General features: G+C 48.6%; 2 protein-coding genes across 4 annotated transcripts; one reads left to right on the top strand and one right to left on the bottom strand.

Moving 5' to 3' along the window:
* Positions 152–4,938, top strand: MMACHC (methylmalonic aciduria (cobalamin deficiency) cblC type, with homocystinuria). The gene is given in 4 exon segments (NM_001244776.1): positions 152–249; positions 2,130–2,324; positions 3,031–3,183; positions 3,914–4,938. Coding segments are annotated over 4 exon segments (843 nt in total). The 5' UTR covers positions 152–168; the 3' UTR covers positions 4,328–4,938.
* PRDX1 (peroxiredoxin 1) lies at positions 5,908–18,436 on the bottom strand. Of its 3 annotated transcripts, none has more exons than XM_021096742.1 (6): positions 17,903–18,436; positions 16,120–16,236; positions 14,272–14,425; positions 13,803–13,925; positions 13,362–13,492; positions 5,908–6,260 (listed from the first exon to the last, which is right to left on the bottom strand). In XM_021096742.1, exons 2-6 carry the CDS (start codon positions 16,223–16,225, stop codon positions 6,175–6,177), a joined length of 600 nt encoding a protein of 199 aa, XP_020952401.1. In that variant the 5' UTR covers positions 16,226–16,236; positions 17,903–18,436; the 3' UTR covers positions 5,908–6,174. The 3 variants fall into 3 exon arrangements, with proteins under 3 accessions (XP_020952401.1, XP_020952403.1, XP_020952402.1); XM_021096744.1 differs by lacking the exon at positions 17,903–18,436 and adding an exon at positions 17,463–17,833; XM_021096743.1 differs by lacking the exon at positions 17,903–18,436 and adding an exon at positions 17,497–17,605.

The following is a 19,293-nucleotide window of genomic DNA, read 5'->3' as shown; positions in this document are numbered from 1 at the left end:
AAGGACCAAATGAACTACGTGTCCCAGGATGCATCGCGCAGAGCCAACGATGTTCCGCTGCAGATCCAGTAGCTCTTGGGAAATGGAGTTCAAGCTACCTCGACGTTTAACGGCCCGCGTTGGCCTTCAAACTCCATTTCCCAGCAGGCTCAGCGTGTAGCGTGCGCTATGGAGCCCCATGTCGCAGAGCTGAAGCAGAGGATTGAGGACACGTTATGCCCTTTTGGCTTCGAAATTTACCCCTTCCAGGTTGGTTTATCCCTACCGCGGTGCTAGGGCAAAACGTATGATTAGCCTCGGTGCCACTGGCCTCTATTCTTTCCCGAGCTCCCCCGGCCGCGTGTCCGTCTGACCTACCGGGAGAGGGTGTCAACGGGCGCTTAAGTTCAAAGGGTAGAGAAGCGTTGCACGTTTGTCCTTTTACCCTCATATATTGCCGGACTGATGAGCAGGAGACACCACATGATCAGTAACCTTGTGGCCTTGTCACCTACGCAGTTTACATAGGGGCCAGAGTCACTTTGGAAGCTTCCCGAAGGAGTTAGGAGAGGGCAACGTCTGAAAGATTTGCATGGCTAGAATTTAGGTCATCTCATGAGGGAAGGACATTCCTGGGGTTGAACAAGCAAATGATTGGCTGGTCTGTCCCATCTACCAACCAAAGGAGGGATTCATGAAGTTGCCAATTACTAGGACCCGTCTGAGTACAGAGACTGCATACTTACCTGACACACAAGTCTAGCATCACCACCTACCGTTTTGCACATAGGTCCATTTCCCCATATCCATTGCCTCCTGCACTGAGCCCTCTGCTTGGAAACAAAGCTGATTAAACTCAGCTTGAGCCTTTTGCCTGATGCTTAAGAGGCAGCCCACTCCCACAACCTTCCAATGAGTGGCCCCTAAGCAGTGCTGGGTAATGATATAGAGGAAGAGGTAGGTTGGGTTTAGAGTGAGAGAGCCTTCTCTGAAACAGTGGAGTTGAGCTGTATATGAAAAAATAGATTGGAAGGAAGGACAGTTATATACATCGCAAATGTCAGGAATAGCTTGAGTAAAGGTGTGGAGGTAGTAGTGGTGGCTGGCAGGTATGGGGGAGAGTGGGGATGCGTATCTGGTGTGATCAGGCAGGCCTGGGTGGTGGGGGCTGTGGTATTGAACTGTGCCATCTATAGTCCTGCCAGTCATCCTAGGCTCCTCCATCTCTCACCTCCCCAACCCTACATCCAGTCAGCCACTGGGCCCTTTAGGAATCTGTCTGCTGCATCTTCCAAATCCATTCCTTCCCATTGAACACATCTATGCCCTGGTCCAGGCCAGTTTTTTGGGGGCCACACCCACGGTATGTGGAAGTTCCCAGGCCAGGTACTGAACCTACACCACAGTAGTGACCCAAGCCACAGTAATGATGCCAGATCCTTACCTGCTGAGCCACTAGGGAATGCCATAGGCCACTATTTCTCATCGAGATTACTGCGATAACCTCCTGCTGTCACTTCGCCTCCCTTCCATCCTCCACACTGCAGCCAGAGTGACCTGAAACTGATTATGTCAGTTTACTTCTTAGATCTTCAAGGGCTAATCCCTCATTGTCACCAAATTAGACCCATATTCCTTAAATTGATATTCAAAGGCCAGTCACCATCTCTCACTCTTAGTGATCTCTCCAGGCGTCTCTCTCTCTGCTTCCCACTCTGGACCCTTCCTTTCTATCAAAGTAGATAATTTGTCATTCTCCACCTACGCCTTGTACTTCCTCCTTCTCTGTTGATGATGGGACCTGCTTAATACACACACCAGATTCCCCTTCCCCGTGGCAGCCTGTCAGTTTCCTTCCCGGCCTTCAAGACTCAGCTTCCTAGAAGCCTTTTCTAATTTCAGAGAACCCTCATTTGGTCCTATCATTGCATTAATCATAGTACAGCCAGTTTCTTTTTGTTCTTAGTTATTCATGAATTCTCTGCCTCTCTATGGGAATTCCCTGTCAAATGCAGGTACGTCCCTTAGAAGCACAATTCAGACAGCATCAGTAGAATTTCACTGAGTAAGATGGAGGCTGGACAAGACACATGAGGCCTCGAGTGCCAGGCTAAGGAATGGGCCTTAGGCCTGAATTTTCTCTGTTCCAGGTCGCATGGTACAATGCACTCCTGCCTGCAGCCTTCCACCTGCCCTTGCCAGGACCTACCCTGGCCTTCCTGGTACTCAGCACACCTGCCATGTTTGACCGGGCCCTCAAGCCCTTCCTGCAGAGTTGCCACCTCCAACCACTGACAGACCCTGTGGACCAGTGTGTGGCCTACCACCTAGGCCGCGTTAGAAAGGTGAGCAAGGCTGTAACCTCCCTCAGATTCCAAATGTGCAGCTGCTTCCAGCTCCTCCAAGTTCAGTGTAGAATCTAGATCTGTCTAGGACTAGGAGCCGCTGCCCAGGCAGGATGTTCTAACGCCGGTTCTGACAACGTGATCTCTCCCCATTCTGCCTTTTCACACCTGTTTGGCCACCTTCGCTAGCAGCTCCTCAGGTCTGAGATCAGCCTCACTCCCCCTTCCCTGATGGGCAAGTATATGATCAGCCTTCCCCTGGCCTCCTGGTGAGATGGGAATAAGCCCAGCATCCCCCCTGCACCTCTCACCTGTCTTTTCCTTAGACCTGGAAGCTTTATGCCACTTTTGGGGCCTTTTGAGGACAGAACAGGACTCCGCTGCCACACACGCACACTTGCAGGTACACATACGCTGGGTCTTCCCAAAGCAGGGCCACATCTTCCTCCTCACTGGGCCTCCGGCGGGCAGAGCCAAGTCACCTCTTGTAAAGGTTGGTGAGCAATACCTTGTGTATTTCCCTTCAAAAATGGGCCCTTCTAGACATGGTATCATTTTCTTCATGCTGGAGACCCAGCCTCACTCCAAGTTTAAGGTCATGTTTTCCCTTCTGAAGACAGGACCACATTAGCACAACCGAAGGCTCTGTTGGACATGGTCGCAGTTCCTCTCATGCTAAAAGCCTCCGTCTTGTTCTCTATCTCAGAGCCTCCCAGAGCTGCAGATAGAAGTCATCGCTGACTACGAGGTCCACCCAAATCGGCGCCCCAAGATCCTGGCCCAGACGGCAGCCCACGTGGCAGGTGCTGCTTACTACTACCAACGACAGGACGTGGAGTCTGACCCCTGGGGCACCCAGGTCAGAGGGCAAGTGTAAATGAGTAGGGCTTGAGAGAGAATGCTATCAAAATGCCCACGGGAGTTCCTGCTGTGGCACAGCGGAAACAAATCCAACTAGTAACCATGAGGTTGCGGGTTCCATCCCTGGCCTCGCTCAGTGGGTTAAGGATCCGGCGTTGCCGTGAACTGTGGTGTAGTGTACGTCACAGATGCAGCTGGATCTGGCGTTGCTCTGGCTGTGGTGTAGACCGGCGGCAACAGCTCCAATTATACCCCTAGCCTGGGAACCTTCATATGCCACAGGTGCAACCCTAAAAACAAAAACAAAAAAAATTCCCTAGGATTCCAGATCCCATTCTTCCACCTCCCCTGGGTGAAGTTGGTAGGCACAGTCCAGGACAAAGGTACACTCTGGTCAGGGGTCCAGTTCAACGTGCTTCCTGGTGTTTGCCTAAGGATACACCCGAGGATTACTCCTTTCTGTTACAGAATGGAGGGGTTACAGCCATGATTAGACCAGTGGTGAGACTGAGGCTGAGCTTAAGGAACCTTTCCTCATGGTCAGTTAATTCATGAAGAGTTCCACAGGGGAGGGCCTGGGGAGCACGCCCAGAAGATTGAGGTCCCTGTGGAGTCAGTGTCTACTGAATGAGAAGTTCAGTGAGTGAACCTAGCTTGCAGTGAAGGCAGTTGGTGGGACTTGGTGCCAGGGTGACTTCCACAACCTTCCTTTGCTTTGCCCTCTCCAGCACATATCAGGTGTGTGTATACATCCCCGATTTGGGGGCTGGTTTGCCATCCGGGGGGTGGTGCTGCTGCCAGGAATGGAGGTGCCAGATCTGCCACCCACAAAGCCCATTGACTGTGTACCTGCAAGAGCCGACCGGATCGCCCTGCTCGAACGCTTCAATTTCCATTGGCGTGACTGGACTTACCGGGACGTTGTGACCCCTCAGGAGCGCTACTCAGAGGAGCAGAAGGCCTACTTCTCCACCCCGCCTGCCCAACGCTTGGCTTTACTGGGCTTGTCCCAGCCTTCACAAGAGCCTGGCCCTGCATCCCATGAGCGTCTCCCTACCACATCCTCACCCAAGAAGCCTCAGAATCTTAGCAGAGGCTGGCTCAGCCCCAAGGCCTCACTGCCTGCATCCCCCGGCCCTTGACACCCTACCCCCTCCCTGCAGATCCTTGTTCATGGCAGTGGCGCCTGCTGGGATGTCCTTGGTTCTGGCAAGACGTTTTATTTGGGGTACAAGATAATTAGGGTACAAGATGATTATTTTTGATAAAAGAATTGAGATTTTTTGTGTGTTGCCTTTTAGGACTGCACTTGTGGCATATGGTGGTCCCCAGGCTAAGGGTCGAATGGGAGCTGTAGCTGCCAGCCTACACCACAGCCACAGTAACTAGGGATCCAGGCCACGTCTTCAACCTACACGAAGACTCGCTGCTATGCCGGATCCTTGACCAACTGAGTGGGGCCAGGGATCGAACCTGTGTCCTCATGGATACTAGTCAGATTGATTTCTGCTGAGCCACGACAGGAACTCCTGTAGTAGAGATCTTAAGTGAAGATAACAAGGCTGAGAGTTTGCTCAAGACCAAAGGCCAGAGCAGATCCAGACGTCCCACCTGCCTTGGAATATGGATTACCTGTAACCATTTCTTTGCAGTGCTTCGGGATTCTGCTTAGTTTAATGAGCAACTAAATACCTGCCTCAGAAGGTTGTTGTAGAGACTGAATAAATACTGCCTGGCATATGGTAAGCCGTTACTGAAGGCCCTGACTTGCTGCTTAGAGGTCTTGTCTGAGTACTGGAGGGTGGGAAGGCTGGGGTAGCCAATAAAGCTAAGTGTCTGGAAGCGCAGCACATGATACACGACAAGATCCTCAGTTCTGAGTCTGCCCTAACCTCAAAGGTGCAGAAGGAATCCACCTTCACCCCACTAACCCTCCCCCTCAAGACAATGACATGAGTGAGGACTGGATGGAACCACGACGCAGCCTTGTCGCTGTGAGGACCTGGGTTCGATCCCTGGCCTCAGTGGGTTAAGGCTCCAGCACTGCCCCAAGCTGCGGAGCACGTGGCAGATGCGGCTCAGATCCCTCGTGGCGGTGGCATGAGCTAGCAGCTGCAGCTCCAATTTGACCCCAGCTCAGGAACTTCTGTCTGTGTGTGCTGCAGATGCAGCTGTAAAAGAAAGGTAACTGAGCAGTTCCCGTCGTGGCTCAGTGGTCAATGAACCCGACTAGGAACCATGAGGATGCAGCTTCGATCCCTGGCCTTGCTCAGTGGGTTAAGGATCCGGCATTACCATGAGCTGTGGTGTAGGTCGCAGGCACGGCTCAGATCTAGTGTGGCTGGGACGTAGGCCAGTGGCTACAGCTCCAATTAGACCCCTAGCCTGGGAACCTCCATATGCCGCAGGTGCAGCCCTAGAAAAGGAAGGAAAAAAAAAAAGTTAACAGAGTAATCTCACTGGAGTCTCAACCTGCAATGCAGCCTGTAACAAAATTGCAGTGCCTTGGCCAGTACTGTAACAGGTCTTGCTCTTCCCCAGATACAGTGAAATGAAACGGTAACACTTTTCACTGTGTCCATTTCCATTTCGCCTCTAATATAATTTCCTGATTCTGAGGCAGCTCTCACACCTCATTTTCCTCTAAAGAGGACAGCGAAGAGTAATCCCTCTTAAAGTCACAGGGTAATTAATGCCCCCGCCCAATGAAGAATCAACAAAGTCTCAGTTCAGGTTTAATAGGAACTACAAAAGGTCAAAAGTGAAACCCTGCTACTGACACACCAGTTGGCCTGCCACGTAATTAAAGCGCAGGCCATTTCCTCCCGAGGAAGAAAAGTCTGGCCTCCCTAACCCCTGCAAGAAAGGCCTGTCCTGTCCCACACACCTGAGCTGAGTATAAGGTCTTGTGTTTTAAGCATGACAATAGTACAAAAGACGTTGTTCTCATGGACACCCACTGCCGCCTGGCCCTGAGATGGCCCAGCGCTCACTTCTGTTTAGAGAAATATTCTTTGCTCTTCTGGACATCAGGCTTGATGGTATCACTGCCAGGCTTCCAACCAGCCGGGCACACTGCAAGAGAAAGGGTCCTAATTAATAACCCGACCAGTGGTAAACTCCACCCTTCCAAGGACAATTGGATTCCTCAAAACCAAATCTGCCCTAAAAAGCACCAACATTCAGGAGTTCCCCTCGTGGCGCAGTGGTTAATGAATCTGACTAGGAACCACGAGGTTGCAGGTTCGATCCCTGGCCTTGCTCAGTGGGTTGAGGATCCGGCGTGGCCATGAGCTATGTGGTATAGGTCGCAGACACAGCTCAGATCCCAAGTTGCTATGGCATAAGCCGGCGGCTACAGCTCTGATTAGACCTCTAGCCTGGGAACCTCCATATGCTGCAGGTGCAGCCCTAGAAAAAAAAAAAAAAATTAAAAAAATAAAAAAGTTTAAAAAATAAAAAAAAATTAAAAATAAATAAAAAGAACTTCCTGAGTGAGAGATTAAACTCTCACCACGGCAGCAACACAAGCCGCTGCAGTGACAACACTGGATCCTTAGCCTGCTGTGCCACAAGAGAACACCCTCTTTGTATGCTTCAGAAATACACCTTTAGGAGTTCCTATTGTGGCTCAGCGGTAATGAACCTGACTAGTGTGCCTAATGTTGCAGGTTCGATCCCTGGCCCCCCTCTGTGGGTTAAGGATTTGGCGTTGCTGTGAGCTGTGGTGTAGGACGGCAGCTGCAAGTCTGATTTGACCCCTAGCTTGGGAACTTTATATGCCACAGGTATGGTCCTAAAAAAGCAAAAAAAGGAGTTCCCATCAGGGCACAGCGGAAACAAACCTGACTAGGAACCATAAGGTTGCGGCCTTGCTCAGTGGGTTAAGGATCCGGCGTTGCCATGAGCTATGGTGTAGGTTGCAGATGTGGCCCGGATCCCACATTGCTGTCGCTGGCGGCTACAGCTCAGATTAGACCCCTAGCCTGGGAACCTCCATATGCCATGGGAGCGGCCCTAGAAAAGGCAAAAAGACAAAAAAAAAAAAAAAAGAATGAAGTTCTGGAGTTCTAGTTGTGGTTCAGTGGTTAAAGAACCCCACTAGTACCCATGAGGATGCAGGTTCGATCCCTGGCCCTGCTCAGTGGGTTACGGATCTGGCGATGCCCTGTAGACATGGCTTGGATCTCTTGTTGCTGTGGCTGTGGCACAGGCCAGTGGCTACAGCTCTGATTCAACCCCTAGCCTGGGAATCTCCCCTAGCCTCGGGTTTGGCCCTATAAAAACAAAAAAGACCAGAAAAAAGAGAATGAAGTTCTGATACATGCTACAGCCCAGGTGAACTTGGAGAACATCCTGAAAACATTACGCTAAGTGAAAGAAACAGGACACAGATGGAAAGATACTTTATGATTTCACTTATAAGAAATATCTAGAATAGGTAAAGTGGTAGACACAAAGTAGACGTTACCAAAGGCTAGAGAGAAGGGAATGATGGGTTACGCTTCCTGGTTACTGCCGCTTTGGGACGATGAAAAAGGATGCGAAATTCATAGTGGTGATGCACACTGAAAGTACTGAGTGCCATGCCACTGAATTATCCACTTAAAATGGTAAACTATATTACATATATAAAGATATTAATTAAAAAAAAACTTGAGTGACTTGCCCACATACCCAAGGAAGAAATAAGCTAATAAAGACAAATCCAGGACTGCGTAAACCCCAACAATGAGCTGCTTCTTCCCTCTGGCAGCCTTGCAGAGATCTGAAGGCGGCAGGCGGCAGGCAGCTGCCCTTCTCGGTGCTCCTTAAAGCTGCCAAACCAGACTGCCTGAAATACAAGGGGGGCAGGACCTCCACAGAAGGCCCTGCTTGTTTCACTCAGCAAAAGGTCTGAGTATGAGTCTTCTGTACCCTCACAGGCAGAAAACCCTTCCTGCGATCCCTCGCGCCTTGGGCAAACCTGAGGCAAGTGAGGCAAGGGAACCAATCTCTGAATTTTCCACTCCATGTGCTGTTTTGTCTTCTTGGAGACATTCAGTCACTGAAATCCAGTAATGGAGCAGCAGCAAAAGTCTCACTTGCTTAAGAGAGGAGAAGCCCCTTTGGGTCCAAGGATGTCACAGCCTCAGATGTCAAATGCTGCAAAACCAGCAGTCTAGAAACAAGGGGTGGGTGGAAAAAGCACCAAACGGCAAACCCAGCTTACTCGACTTTTCCTGAAAGCTCCCTTTGAGCTTTAGTCATTGGCTTTTAGTGGCACCAAAGGGTTAGAACATAAGTCTTAAGTATAAACAAGGTTCAGAGAACAAAGCGGCATAAAAGCACAGACCAGACCCAGAGTCACCCAGTAGTTTACCAGCAGGTGCTAAGAGGGAACCAAAGATTCTTCTGTCTAGAAGAAAACAGAAAGCTTTAGGAGAATAACCGAATTATAAATCATGACACAAAGACAGGAGGAATAAAGAACAGAAAGAAGGACCTTACAATGCAGTCTCCTTGGCACTAAGGCTTCTTGGCACCTAAGACCATACCAATAATTAATGACAGGACAGAGAGAGCCACACTTGGATGCTGCACTCATACTCAACAGTACTGGTTTTTCAGAATCAATATGGAGCCCAGCAGAAGTGGTTAAGTCCCACATTCACCAGCCTTCGAGTGCAGCTGAAGTTCCACGACCCTCCAAGGAGAAAATGATACAGTCTGGGAACCCAGAATGTGGGAACTTCCTTAATGCACAAGGGCCTTAACGCTGACCTTTTCAGTGTTCTAATTACCTAAAAAAGGGAGGGCTTTGAATCTATATCCCAGGTCCAACATTAACTGACTACATTCTAAGTGTTAGTTTACTGTCCTTAAAAACAGGAACAGGAGTTCCCACTGTGGCAGAGCAGGATCAGCGGCATCTCTGGAGTGCTGGTATGGAGTGGGCATTGCCACAGCTGTGGCACGCGTCACAACTGCAGCTCGGAGCTGATCCATGGTCTGGAAACTCCATATACCACAAGGCAGCCAAAAAAAAAAAAAAAAAAAAAAAGGCAGGAACATAGAATATACAAGTACCAGGTCACACCCGAAACTAGTATGATGTTTTTCTGACCATACCTTCGGCATGTAGAGTTCCCGAGCCAGGGATCAAACGAGTCACAGCAGTGACAATAACCTGCTAGGACGCCAGGGAACTCCTAATATAATGCTATATGTAAATTATATCTCGACCTTATTTTTTTGTGTTTTGTCTTTTTAGAGCCGCACCCAAGGCATACGGAAGTTCCCAGGCCAGGGGTCCAATCGGAGCAGTTGCTGCCAGCCTACGCCACAGCACCACCAGATGTGAACTGCATCTACGACCTATACGACCTATACCCCGGCTCACGGCAACGCCGGATCCTTAACTCTCATGGTTCCTAATTGGATTTGTTTCCACTGTGCCACGATGGGAACTCCGTTATCTCAACTTTAAAAATAGCAATGTAGGAGTCCCTATTGGCTCAGCAAGTTTAAATCCAGCTAGTATTCATGAAGATACCAGTTCGATCCCTGGCCTAGCTCGGTGAGTTATAGATTCACCGTTGATGTGACCTGTGGTATAGGTCACGGACATGGCTCAGATCGGTGTTGCTGTGGCAAAGGCCAGCAGCTGCAGCTCTGATTCTATCCCTAGCCTGGAAACTTCCATATGTCTCAGGCATGGCCCTAAAAAGCAAATAATAAAATAAGGGAGTTCCCGTAGTGGCTCAGCAGTTAACGAACCCAACTAGTATCCATGAGGACATGGGTTCAATCCCTGGCCCTGCTCAGAGGTGGTTAAGGATCCAGCGTTGCCATTAGCTGTGGTGTAGGTTACAGATGCAGCTCAGATCCAGAGTTGCTGTGGCGTAGACCAGCAGCCACAGCCCTGATTAGACCCCTAGCCTGGAAACCTCCATATGCTGCGGGTACAGCCCTAAAAAAAGACAAAAAAGACAAAAAGAAAAAAAGAGTCTAGCCTACATATGCAAGCTCCTAGAAACGTCCATAAGGACCAACTGCCACTCCCAGCTCTATCTTTGTGCTAAATCTCATTCCCCACCAGGGGGCAGGCTCAGCAGCTGTCCCTTCAGTGCAGAGTTAAACACACACATGCTTCTGCAAATGGTGCCTTCAGACCAGTGCTGATTCCCATTATCTATGAACCTTCCATTCTAGCCAAACTAGTACTTTTGGGTCCCGCAAAAAAACACCACTAGTCCAGACTCTTAACTTTCACCTCCTTTAACTCACAAGATCAGAGCTGAAACAAGCCTCATTTAGAGCTATTACGAACTACTTATCTTCTAAAAAAAATGAGCTGTAGGAGTCCTCATCGTGGCTCAGTGTCATCAAACGCAACTAGTATCCATGAGGACCCAGGTTTAATCCCTGGGCTTGTTCAGCAGGTTAAGGATCTGGCGTTGCCATGAGCTGTGGTGTAGGTCACAGACTTGGCTCATATCCCTCGTTGCTGTGGCTTTGGTGTAGGCCAGCAACTATAGCTCTGATTCGACCCCTAGCCTGAGAACTTCTATATGCCACAGGTGTGGCCCTAAAACGACAAAAAATAAATAAACAATAAGATGTACTGAGACAGAAATTTGTATAAGTCATTCTGTGTACTTGGTGTCAGTAGCACTTACAAAACTATCTTATCCTCAATTACATTAATCTGGGGTGGGGGTAGGGTTCAAGATCCCCTTCTACAGACCCAGTATTGGCAGCACTCTGAGGAGATGCGTTCTTAAATCTAAACTCTTAGTTAGGATAAGGCTGTCTCATTCCAGCAGCAAATACACTGGGCGGAGGTGGGGAAATACCAAAAGCCACAGCCTTGGGAGTTCCTATTGTAGCTCAGCGGTAATAAACCCAATCAGTATCCATGAGGATGCAGATTCAATCCCTGGCCTCACTCAGTGGGTTAAGGATCCAGCATTGCTGTGGTTGTGATGGAGGCCAGCAGTTGTAGCTCCGATTCATCTCCTAGCCTGGGAACTTCCATATGCCACAGGTGGGGCCATAAAAACCAAAAAAAGAAAAAAAAGCCACATCCTTACAAATTCAAAGGATGGGATCAAGTGCTTCAAGACTTTATGAAAACAAAGGGAGTTCCCATCATTGCACAGCGGAAACGAAGCCAACTAGGAACCGAGAGGTTGCAGGTTCGATCCCTGGCCTCACTCAGTGGGTCAAAGATCACAGCGTTGCCGTGAGCTGTGGTGTATGTACATGGCAGACACGGCTCGGATTCTGTGTTTCTGTGGCTCTGGTGTAAGCCGGCAGCTGTAGCTCCAATTAAACCCCTAGTCTGGGAACCTCCACATGCCACGGGTGCAGCTCTAAAAAGCAAAAAAAAAAACAAAAAAAAAACTTTGTGAAAACATGGTAATGATACTATATAAGAAAAGAGCTCAGAGTTCCCATCATGGCTCAGTGGTTAACGAATCCGACTAGTAACCATGAGATTGTGGGTTTGATCCCTGGCCTTGCTCAGTGGGTTGAAGATCCGGCGTTGCCCTGAGCTGTGGTGAAGGTTGCAGACGCGGCTCAGATCTGGCGTTGCTGTCTGTGGCTGTGGTATAGGCTGGCAGCTGTAGCTCTGATTTGACCCCTAGCCTGGGAACCTCCATATGCCTCAGGAGCGACCCTAAGGCAAAAAGCCAAAAAAAGAACAAAAAAAAGAAAAGAGCTAGAGCAGTGAAAAGGAGGACCTACACTCTAGCAATGCTACATTAAAAAAAAAAAACAAATTGAATCTGCTCAGTCACAGATTTTACAAGGACAGACTCACAAAAACATTATCTTTGGGGAGATTTTTTTTTATATTTAGGTTTTTGGAGGATTTTTTATTGGGTTTTTGGTTTTTTTTTAGGGGAGCACCTGTGGCATGCTTTAGTTCCCAGACTAGGGGTCAAATCGCAGCAGCAGCTACCAGCCTACACCATAACAACAGCAACGAAGGATCTGGGCCACATCTTTGACCTACACCACAGCTCATGGCAATGCTGGATCCTTATCCCACTGAGCAAGACCAGGGATCAAACCCACATCCTCATGGATACTGATCAGGTTCTTAACACACTGAGCCATGTTGGGAACTCCCATTTTTCTTGGTCTTGGTCTTTGCTTTTTGCCAGGCCATGCGGCAACTTGATGTGAGGACAACCAGAGCTACAGCACTGAAAACGCCAAGTCGTAACCACTAGACCATGAGAGAACTCCCACAAAAACATTCTTTGATCCTGAAACAATGAAGAATCTTGATATTTCACTTCAAACTCCCTAGCCCTAACTCCTCCTTTAAAATAACTTTTATATTAAACATTTATATAATTTGGTATTTGGTGACTACAATTCTTACAAATAGGGCAACCACATCACACCACAGAATGGATTCTTTAGAAGATAGAAAGTATTAATTGTTATCTGCCTATTGTCTTCGGTTAAGTTATCTTAGTCCAATTTTTATTTCCCAAATCTCAAAACTTGTTTAAAACCCTAATAAAACAAGTATCATCTAAAGAATATGGTCTTCTCCCAATAAACGACTGTCAAGAACAGCCCACTTCTCTAGATGGGAGTCTCGATCTTTTTTGGTTGTGCCCTTATACACCTAGGAGATGCTCCTACATTCCTTTAACAAGTTGACTCAGCAGCAGTGAGCGATTCTAAATGAGCAGGGCAGGAGCTGGGAATACGCAGCTGAAACAAAAAGCCTTTACAGTCTCCTCCCCAAGCCTTTCCACTACCCCACCACACCCACCCACAGTAATCCAAAGACTGCAAATGCCCTTTTTTTGTTGTTCTTTGCCTTTTCCAAGGCCACTCCCGCGGCATATGGAGGTTCCCAGGCTATAGCCACCAGCCTATGCCAGAGCCACAGCAACACAGGATCCGAGCCGCGTCTGCGACCTACACCACAGCTCACGGCAATGCCGGATCCTTAACCCACTGAGCAAGGCCAGGGATCGAACCTGCAGCCTCATGATTCCTAGTCAGATTCGTTAACTGCTAAGCCATGACATGACAGGAACTCCCCATAAAGACTGCAATTTCTTAAAGAGACATAAAAATTCTTTTCTTATCTGGTAGACTTTGTTCCTTCCATTCTCCCCACCCCACCATTCTGCTGTCCTATTAGCAGGCGACCTGGCTTACCTTCCCCATGTTTATCAGTGAACTGGAAGGCCTGAACTAGTCTCAGAGTCTCATCCACGGAGCGGCCAACAGGAAGGTCATTTATGGTGATCTGTCGAAGAATACCTTTATCGTCAATGATAAAAAGGCCCCTAGAGAGAAAACAGTCAAGGTATGAGGGAGACGGCAGTTTTAGAATCGGCTCTGTTAGAGCAGAGCAGAAACTGAAATGGGGTGGTCTCTGGCACTTACATGGGCCTTCCTTCCCCTTAGGCCCTCAGGCCTAAAGAATGAAATGAGACCATGAACGATCAGTGATGTACGTCAATTCCCTCCACAAAACAGGAAAAAAATGAAATCAGAATTCTCTACAGATCAGGGCTCTACCTTTCCAATAAAAACCTTGAGCCAATCAGATGACTCTCTTGCTGACTGTCAGTCAGCTCCCGCGCAGGTTTTTACCTGAATGAGATGCCTTCGTCGGCCTTCAAGACCCCGTAGTCCTGCGCAATGGTGCGCTTGGGGTCTGATATCAAGGGAATGTTCATGGGTCCCAGTCCTCCTTGCTTCTTGGGGGTGTTGATCCTACAAGCAAAAAAATCAATCACATTCATTCAAATTCTTCTGTAGCAAAAGCATTAACTGTATTTATTCCTTCCCATTTCCAACCTTCCTAATCTAACTCCCCAAACGCTGCATGCTTTTCCCAGCAAAGTAAACAGCTAAGGACAATTAAAGTCACCAGGGTACATGCAGTCTCAACCCAAGCTGCCAGGTAATAAGAGAACAACAAGAGGAAGTCAAAACACCTTTGCACTCCTTCCATGAGGAGCCAGAGGCCAATACTTGAGAAAGTCTATTGCCAAAGCTGCCCAGTCCCGGTCACTGCTCAGTTCAAAAGTCCACGTGCCAAATGGACCAAGAGATTTACCAGGCCAGATGACAGAAGTGAGAATCCACAGAAGCACCAATCACTTGGCAGTTGAGTTTCTTAAATTCTTCTGCCCTCTCACTGAAAGCAATGATCTCCGTGGGGCACACAAAGGTGAAGTCAAGTGGGTAAAAGAAGAACACCACGTATTTTCCTGGGAAAAAAAAAGGAGCCACAAATTAGCCTTCGAAACAGACTTCTTGCTTCATAGACAATGAAAACCTAAAGACATTTTATTTTTGTGTGTGTGTGTGTCTTTTCTAGGACCGCTCCTGCAGCATATGGAGGTTCCCAGGCTAGGGAGCCAATCGGAGCTGTAGCAGCCGGACTACACCACAGCCACAGCCACACAAGATCTAAGCCGCGTCTGTGACCTACACCACAGCTCACGGCAATGCCACATCCTTAACCCAGGGATCGAACCCGAAACCTCATGGTTCCTAGTCAGATTCATTAACCACTGAGCCACGACGGGAACTCCCAAGAAGCCTTTTTAAGTTGATTTCCTACGCGGCTCAGTGATAACCAGACTAGTAACCGTGAGGATGTGGGCTCCACCCCTGGCCTCGCTCAGTGGGTTGTTAAGAATCCGGCATTGCCATCAGCAGTGGTGTAGGTCCCAGACCCGGCTTGGATCTGGCATTGCTGTGGCTGTGGCGTAGGCCAGTGGCTATAACTCCGACTGGACCCCTAGCCTGGGAACCTCCATATGCCACAGATGTAGCCCTAAAAAAAAAAGAAAAAAAAAAATTTCTCCTAGTAGGTAACAGGATTTCTAGCTGGAATTTTACTAAAGTTACTCTACCAACCTGCCAGGCAGCCTCTCACCACACCTAATGGGCTGAGCTGTTTGGAACAATTTCAAATATTCACTTATTTCCAAATAGCATCAATGCTTGAAAATCATAACTAGCTGTTCCTTTTTGAACTTCACTTTGAAAGCTAACACCATTCATCTAAACAAACTTCTCCAGGGCTCTGCCTAACAAGCTTCAGCAGGTCAAGCCCTGGCGGGCAAAGAGGAGCTCTTCCAAAACCTCATGGCTTTACCCTTGGGCCTGGGTCACCTCCCTAAGGTGCTACTTACTTTGTTTGCCAGGAGAAGCCTCCCTCCATAGGGCCCCACTGACCTGCTCGTGTTCCAACCCCTATGTGAGATGTGCTAAGAAATCTAGTCATAAGATCTACCCAAAAGCTAACTCTAGGAACTGACTGCTATACCACTACAAAAGGTATACTTGACACCTGAGTTTCAGATTTGCATTCCAAGGAATCTATATTTTCAATTGTCTCAGAAGGCCCTGCTGCTCCAGGATTGCAAGGTTTAAAAAAAAAAAAAAAAAAAGGCCTCATGAGAATGCCAGGTGTCTACAATAAACTATAACAGAAAGGAGCTGTTCCAACTGTGACATCAACTCTTTTCTGAGGGCAAAGTAGTCAAAGGAATGTGCCTAAGCTCTCTGCCTAATAATACAGCAATTGTGACACATGCATTTCACAAACTGAACAGGCAGACTCATAGTTGCCACTATTTGAGCACTGAGATTTTAAATTGTTGAAGGCATCTTACAACAAGATAAAGAGACTGAAAAGCAGTACCAGGAAGATAATCAAGATAATATGTCCAGACATAATGAAGCGGTTGGGACTCAGGACATCTACCCTCTGACCACTGAGGATAAGGACCACTTCAACTCCACAGGAGACAACAGCCTCCTACCCCCGAAGACCTAAGAGACTTTAAAAATCACTTTACAATCAAACATGACAAGAAATTCAGAAGTTAAACAAGCCATCTCTAGACTGTATTATAATTCCATATATTGAAGCGAAGAGAATTACTTTTACCTTTGTAGTCAGATAGGCTGATATCTTTGAACTGACCATCTGGCATAACAGCAGTTGCTTTGAAGTGGGGGGCACGGTGCCCAATTTTGGCATTTCCTGAAGACATATTGCTATCAGCTGGAAAAGATAAAAAAGCAAATTAGAAACAAGCCTTTCTTTCTAGATAACCAGCAACCTTCATCTCCGTAGAGACTTAACTGTAGAACAATAAAGGAATTGTCCAGTGGTCCTGAATATACATTAACCTTTAGAACGCTAAGAAGCATGAGGCAAGCTTTCCAACTTTTCAAACAAAAACATTACAGATCTCTGAATCTCAGCTCATTTTCATTTGAAAATAGCAATTTCTTTGTAAACTGAAGTTAAACTCTTGTTTTTTTCTGAACCATCACTTGTCCAATTGCATGTTCTTCTGTATTTTCATTAGACAGGTGCACAGAGAGAAGGAGGTGGAAACTCCCAAACCTAGACCCAAATGCACAATGCCATGAACACTCCGTGAACACTGAGCACCCGACTCTGAGAAGCTGCCATGTTACCCTTTTCTCTAGCCTGAGCCTTTGGAACACGGGAAGCACACTTAACCTTTTCCCGGTAGATGTGCACACACAGCACACACCCTAAAGCCAATTCAACTTCTGAGCGGCAAGACCAGGAGTCTGGCATGTGCTCAATTTCAAAACTTTAAGTGTTGTGTTTAAGGCCCAAAAGTCCTTTCAAAAATGGGTTTCTGACCTTGGGACTAAGATCCCGGGGCAATAACAAGTAGAACAAGAGTCAATTTCTTATGAAAAAGCAATGCTGCATTGGATTCACCCAGGTCAAGGCCAAGATAAGACGTCAAGATTTAACCCCATAAGCCATCGATTTGAAAGACCCAAAGAACTAATTTTTCAAGTCCCAAAGTTCTTGGTTCATAAAACCACAACCAAAAGAAACGTTGTGAGCATCGACTGTCAAACTTTTTTACTGGGTTAGCACCTTTAAATAATAAAACAAACAAGAAAAAACAACCAGTAAGACACGAAGCAACTTGGCAACCAAACATAGTATATGACCCTAACACTAACGGCCTTCTGGTCCAGACCTGCTTTTCCGGGTGCCCCCACGTCCACTAAAGCACAACCAATGGGGGGGGGGGGGAAAGGCTGCAGGACTTCCAGCCGACGAGGTCCCCTCAGGAAAGCTCCCCTTGAAGTTCCCCGGAGAAAACTACGGCCCCCCCCCCCGAAAGGCCAATTCAAGTGGTTTCCTGCCACCCCCATCGTCCCTCCGCTGCACTTCGGAAGCACCAGGAGTCTTCACTAACGGCATTTAGAATCACCACAAACCCCATTCTGCACATGGAAAAAGATGGAGAAGGGAATCAGGACCCACGGCTACACTGGTGAGCAGGCACAGCCTCTTCCCCTCCTACACGACGGACGGGCAGTCTGTTTCTGACCAGTTTCTGAATCCGTCTTAGAAGCTTCGGGAACCCGTCCGCCCCGTAGGGGACCCCGTCACCACCCACCCGCCCCGACGGCCCCGCCAAGCCAATCAGCGCCCTCTGCTTGAGTTGCCGGGGGAAGAGGGGACGCAGGGCGCGGGCGGCGTCGGGGTTCAACCAGGCAGCTGTCCCGCAGGCAAAGGGGGTCCCATGTGAGGCTCCCTCTCCGGCAGAGCGTCCCCCCAGTTAAGCCGGGCGGGCCGGGAGGAAGAGAAGGAAGAGGAGGAAAAGGCAACGAGAGAGGAGTGGGGCGCTGCGGTCGGTCGGCTGAAGCCGCGCCGCCCACAAACTCACCAGTCCTCAAGCAGAAGCCACCGAGCGCAGCCAGGAAGCAGACACGCGAAGCACGCGCGGGGCGCTGCCTTTATAGCCCGTGAGGCTCTCGCGAGAGTCAGGGCGGGCCGGGGGTGCGGGCGGGGGAGACGGAAGGGGGATCTGGCCCCAGCACCGCCCCGACCCAACTCGCCCCGCCGGGATGACTCAGCGCTTTCCTTCCCTGGGGGCGGGCTCGGGTGGAGACAGTACCAATCCCCTCCTCGCCTTCGAGGGTTGAGGTGTCCGCGGAAGGCACCTTTTAGATCAATCACTTTCCTTCCCGATGCCTCCGTGAATCCAAGATTTGAGGCGGGGCGGGGGTGGGGGAGTCCGTGCGCCTTGCCCTTCAAGCCCAAACCTGGGTAAAGGTCCTCACTGCTGCCCACGGAAGACCCCCCCCCATCGGGCCGGAGAAAGATCTATCCAAATATTTCTCAGATATTCCGCCCAGATTCCCACAACCTCTGCTCTAGTGCTGATCTCAGTAACCCAGATTGCTTAGACAGCCTCCCTTAATTGCTCTGTCTGACAGCAGGATGGCTGCTTTTCCATCTCCCTCTATGGGTTCCTACCTCTGCCTTCCCTTCCCATCCATTCCACTGCAGCTGGAGGGACTCTGAAATCTGACCATATTACTCACGCCTCTAATTTGTGGTTCCGAAAAACTGATCCTGTATTCTTGAGTTAAAACTCCTCACTGTCATTCTGTGTGACCTTCATGCAAGAGTCTTAATCTGTTAGCCTTACTCTTCTCCCCTGTAAAAATGGGAATGCACCACGAGTGTGGCCAAAAAGAAAAAATAAAAACAAGTAAATCCTTAAAAAAAAAAAGAAAGGGAATGCTATTAACTCTTTGTTGAGATCATCTCTGTAGTTTATTTAGCACAGTACCTAGTTCTTTGCTCCTCTTTGTAACACCCAGAACAGAGTGTAGCTGTTTCACGCCTTCAGGCTCTTGCTCAAGCACAAAGAACCTGTTCCTATTTGGCCTAGAGAAAACGTATCTGAAGATAGCTGAAGCACTACTTCCTCTGGAACTCTTCTTTCACTCATCCCCAGAATTAACCATTCCCCTTCATGCCCAAACGATAACAACAACAAAAACCTTTTAGGTCATGGCTCAGTGGTTAACGATTCCGACTAGGAACCATGAAGTTGCAGGTTCAATCCCTGGCCTTGCTCAGTGGGTTAAGGATCCCGCGTTGCCATGAGCTGTGGTGTAGGTTGCAGATGCGGCTCGGATCCCGCGTTGCTGTGGCTCTGGCATAGGCCTGTGGCTACAGCTCCAATTCGACCTCTAGCCTGGGAACCTCCATATGCCGAGGGAGTGGTCCTAGAAAAGGCAAAAAGACAAAAACAAAAACAAACAA

Source organism: Sus scrofa, chromosome 6 (genome assembly GCF_000003025.6).
Source record: "Sus scrofa isolate TJ Tabasco breed Duroc chromosome 6, Sscrofa11.1, whole genome shotgun sequence".
Taxonomy (NCBI): Eukaryota; Metazoa; Chordata; class Mammalia; order Artiodactyla; family Suidae; genus Sus; species Sus scrofa.
Note: the sequence above shows the minus strand (reverse complement) of the source record. Positions and strands in the feature narration are given on the sequence as shown.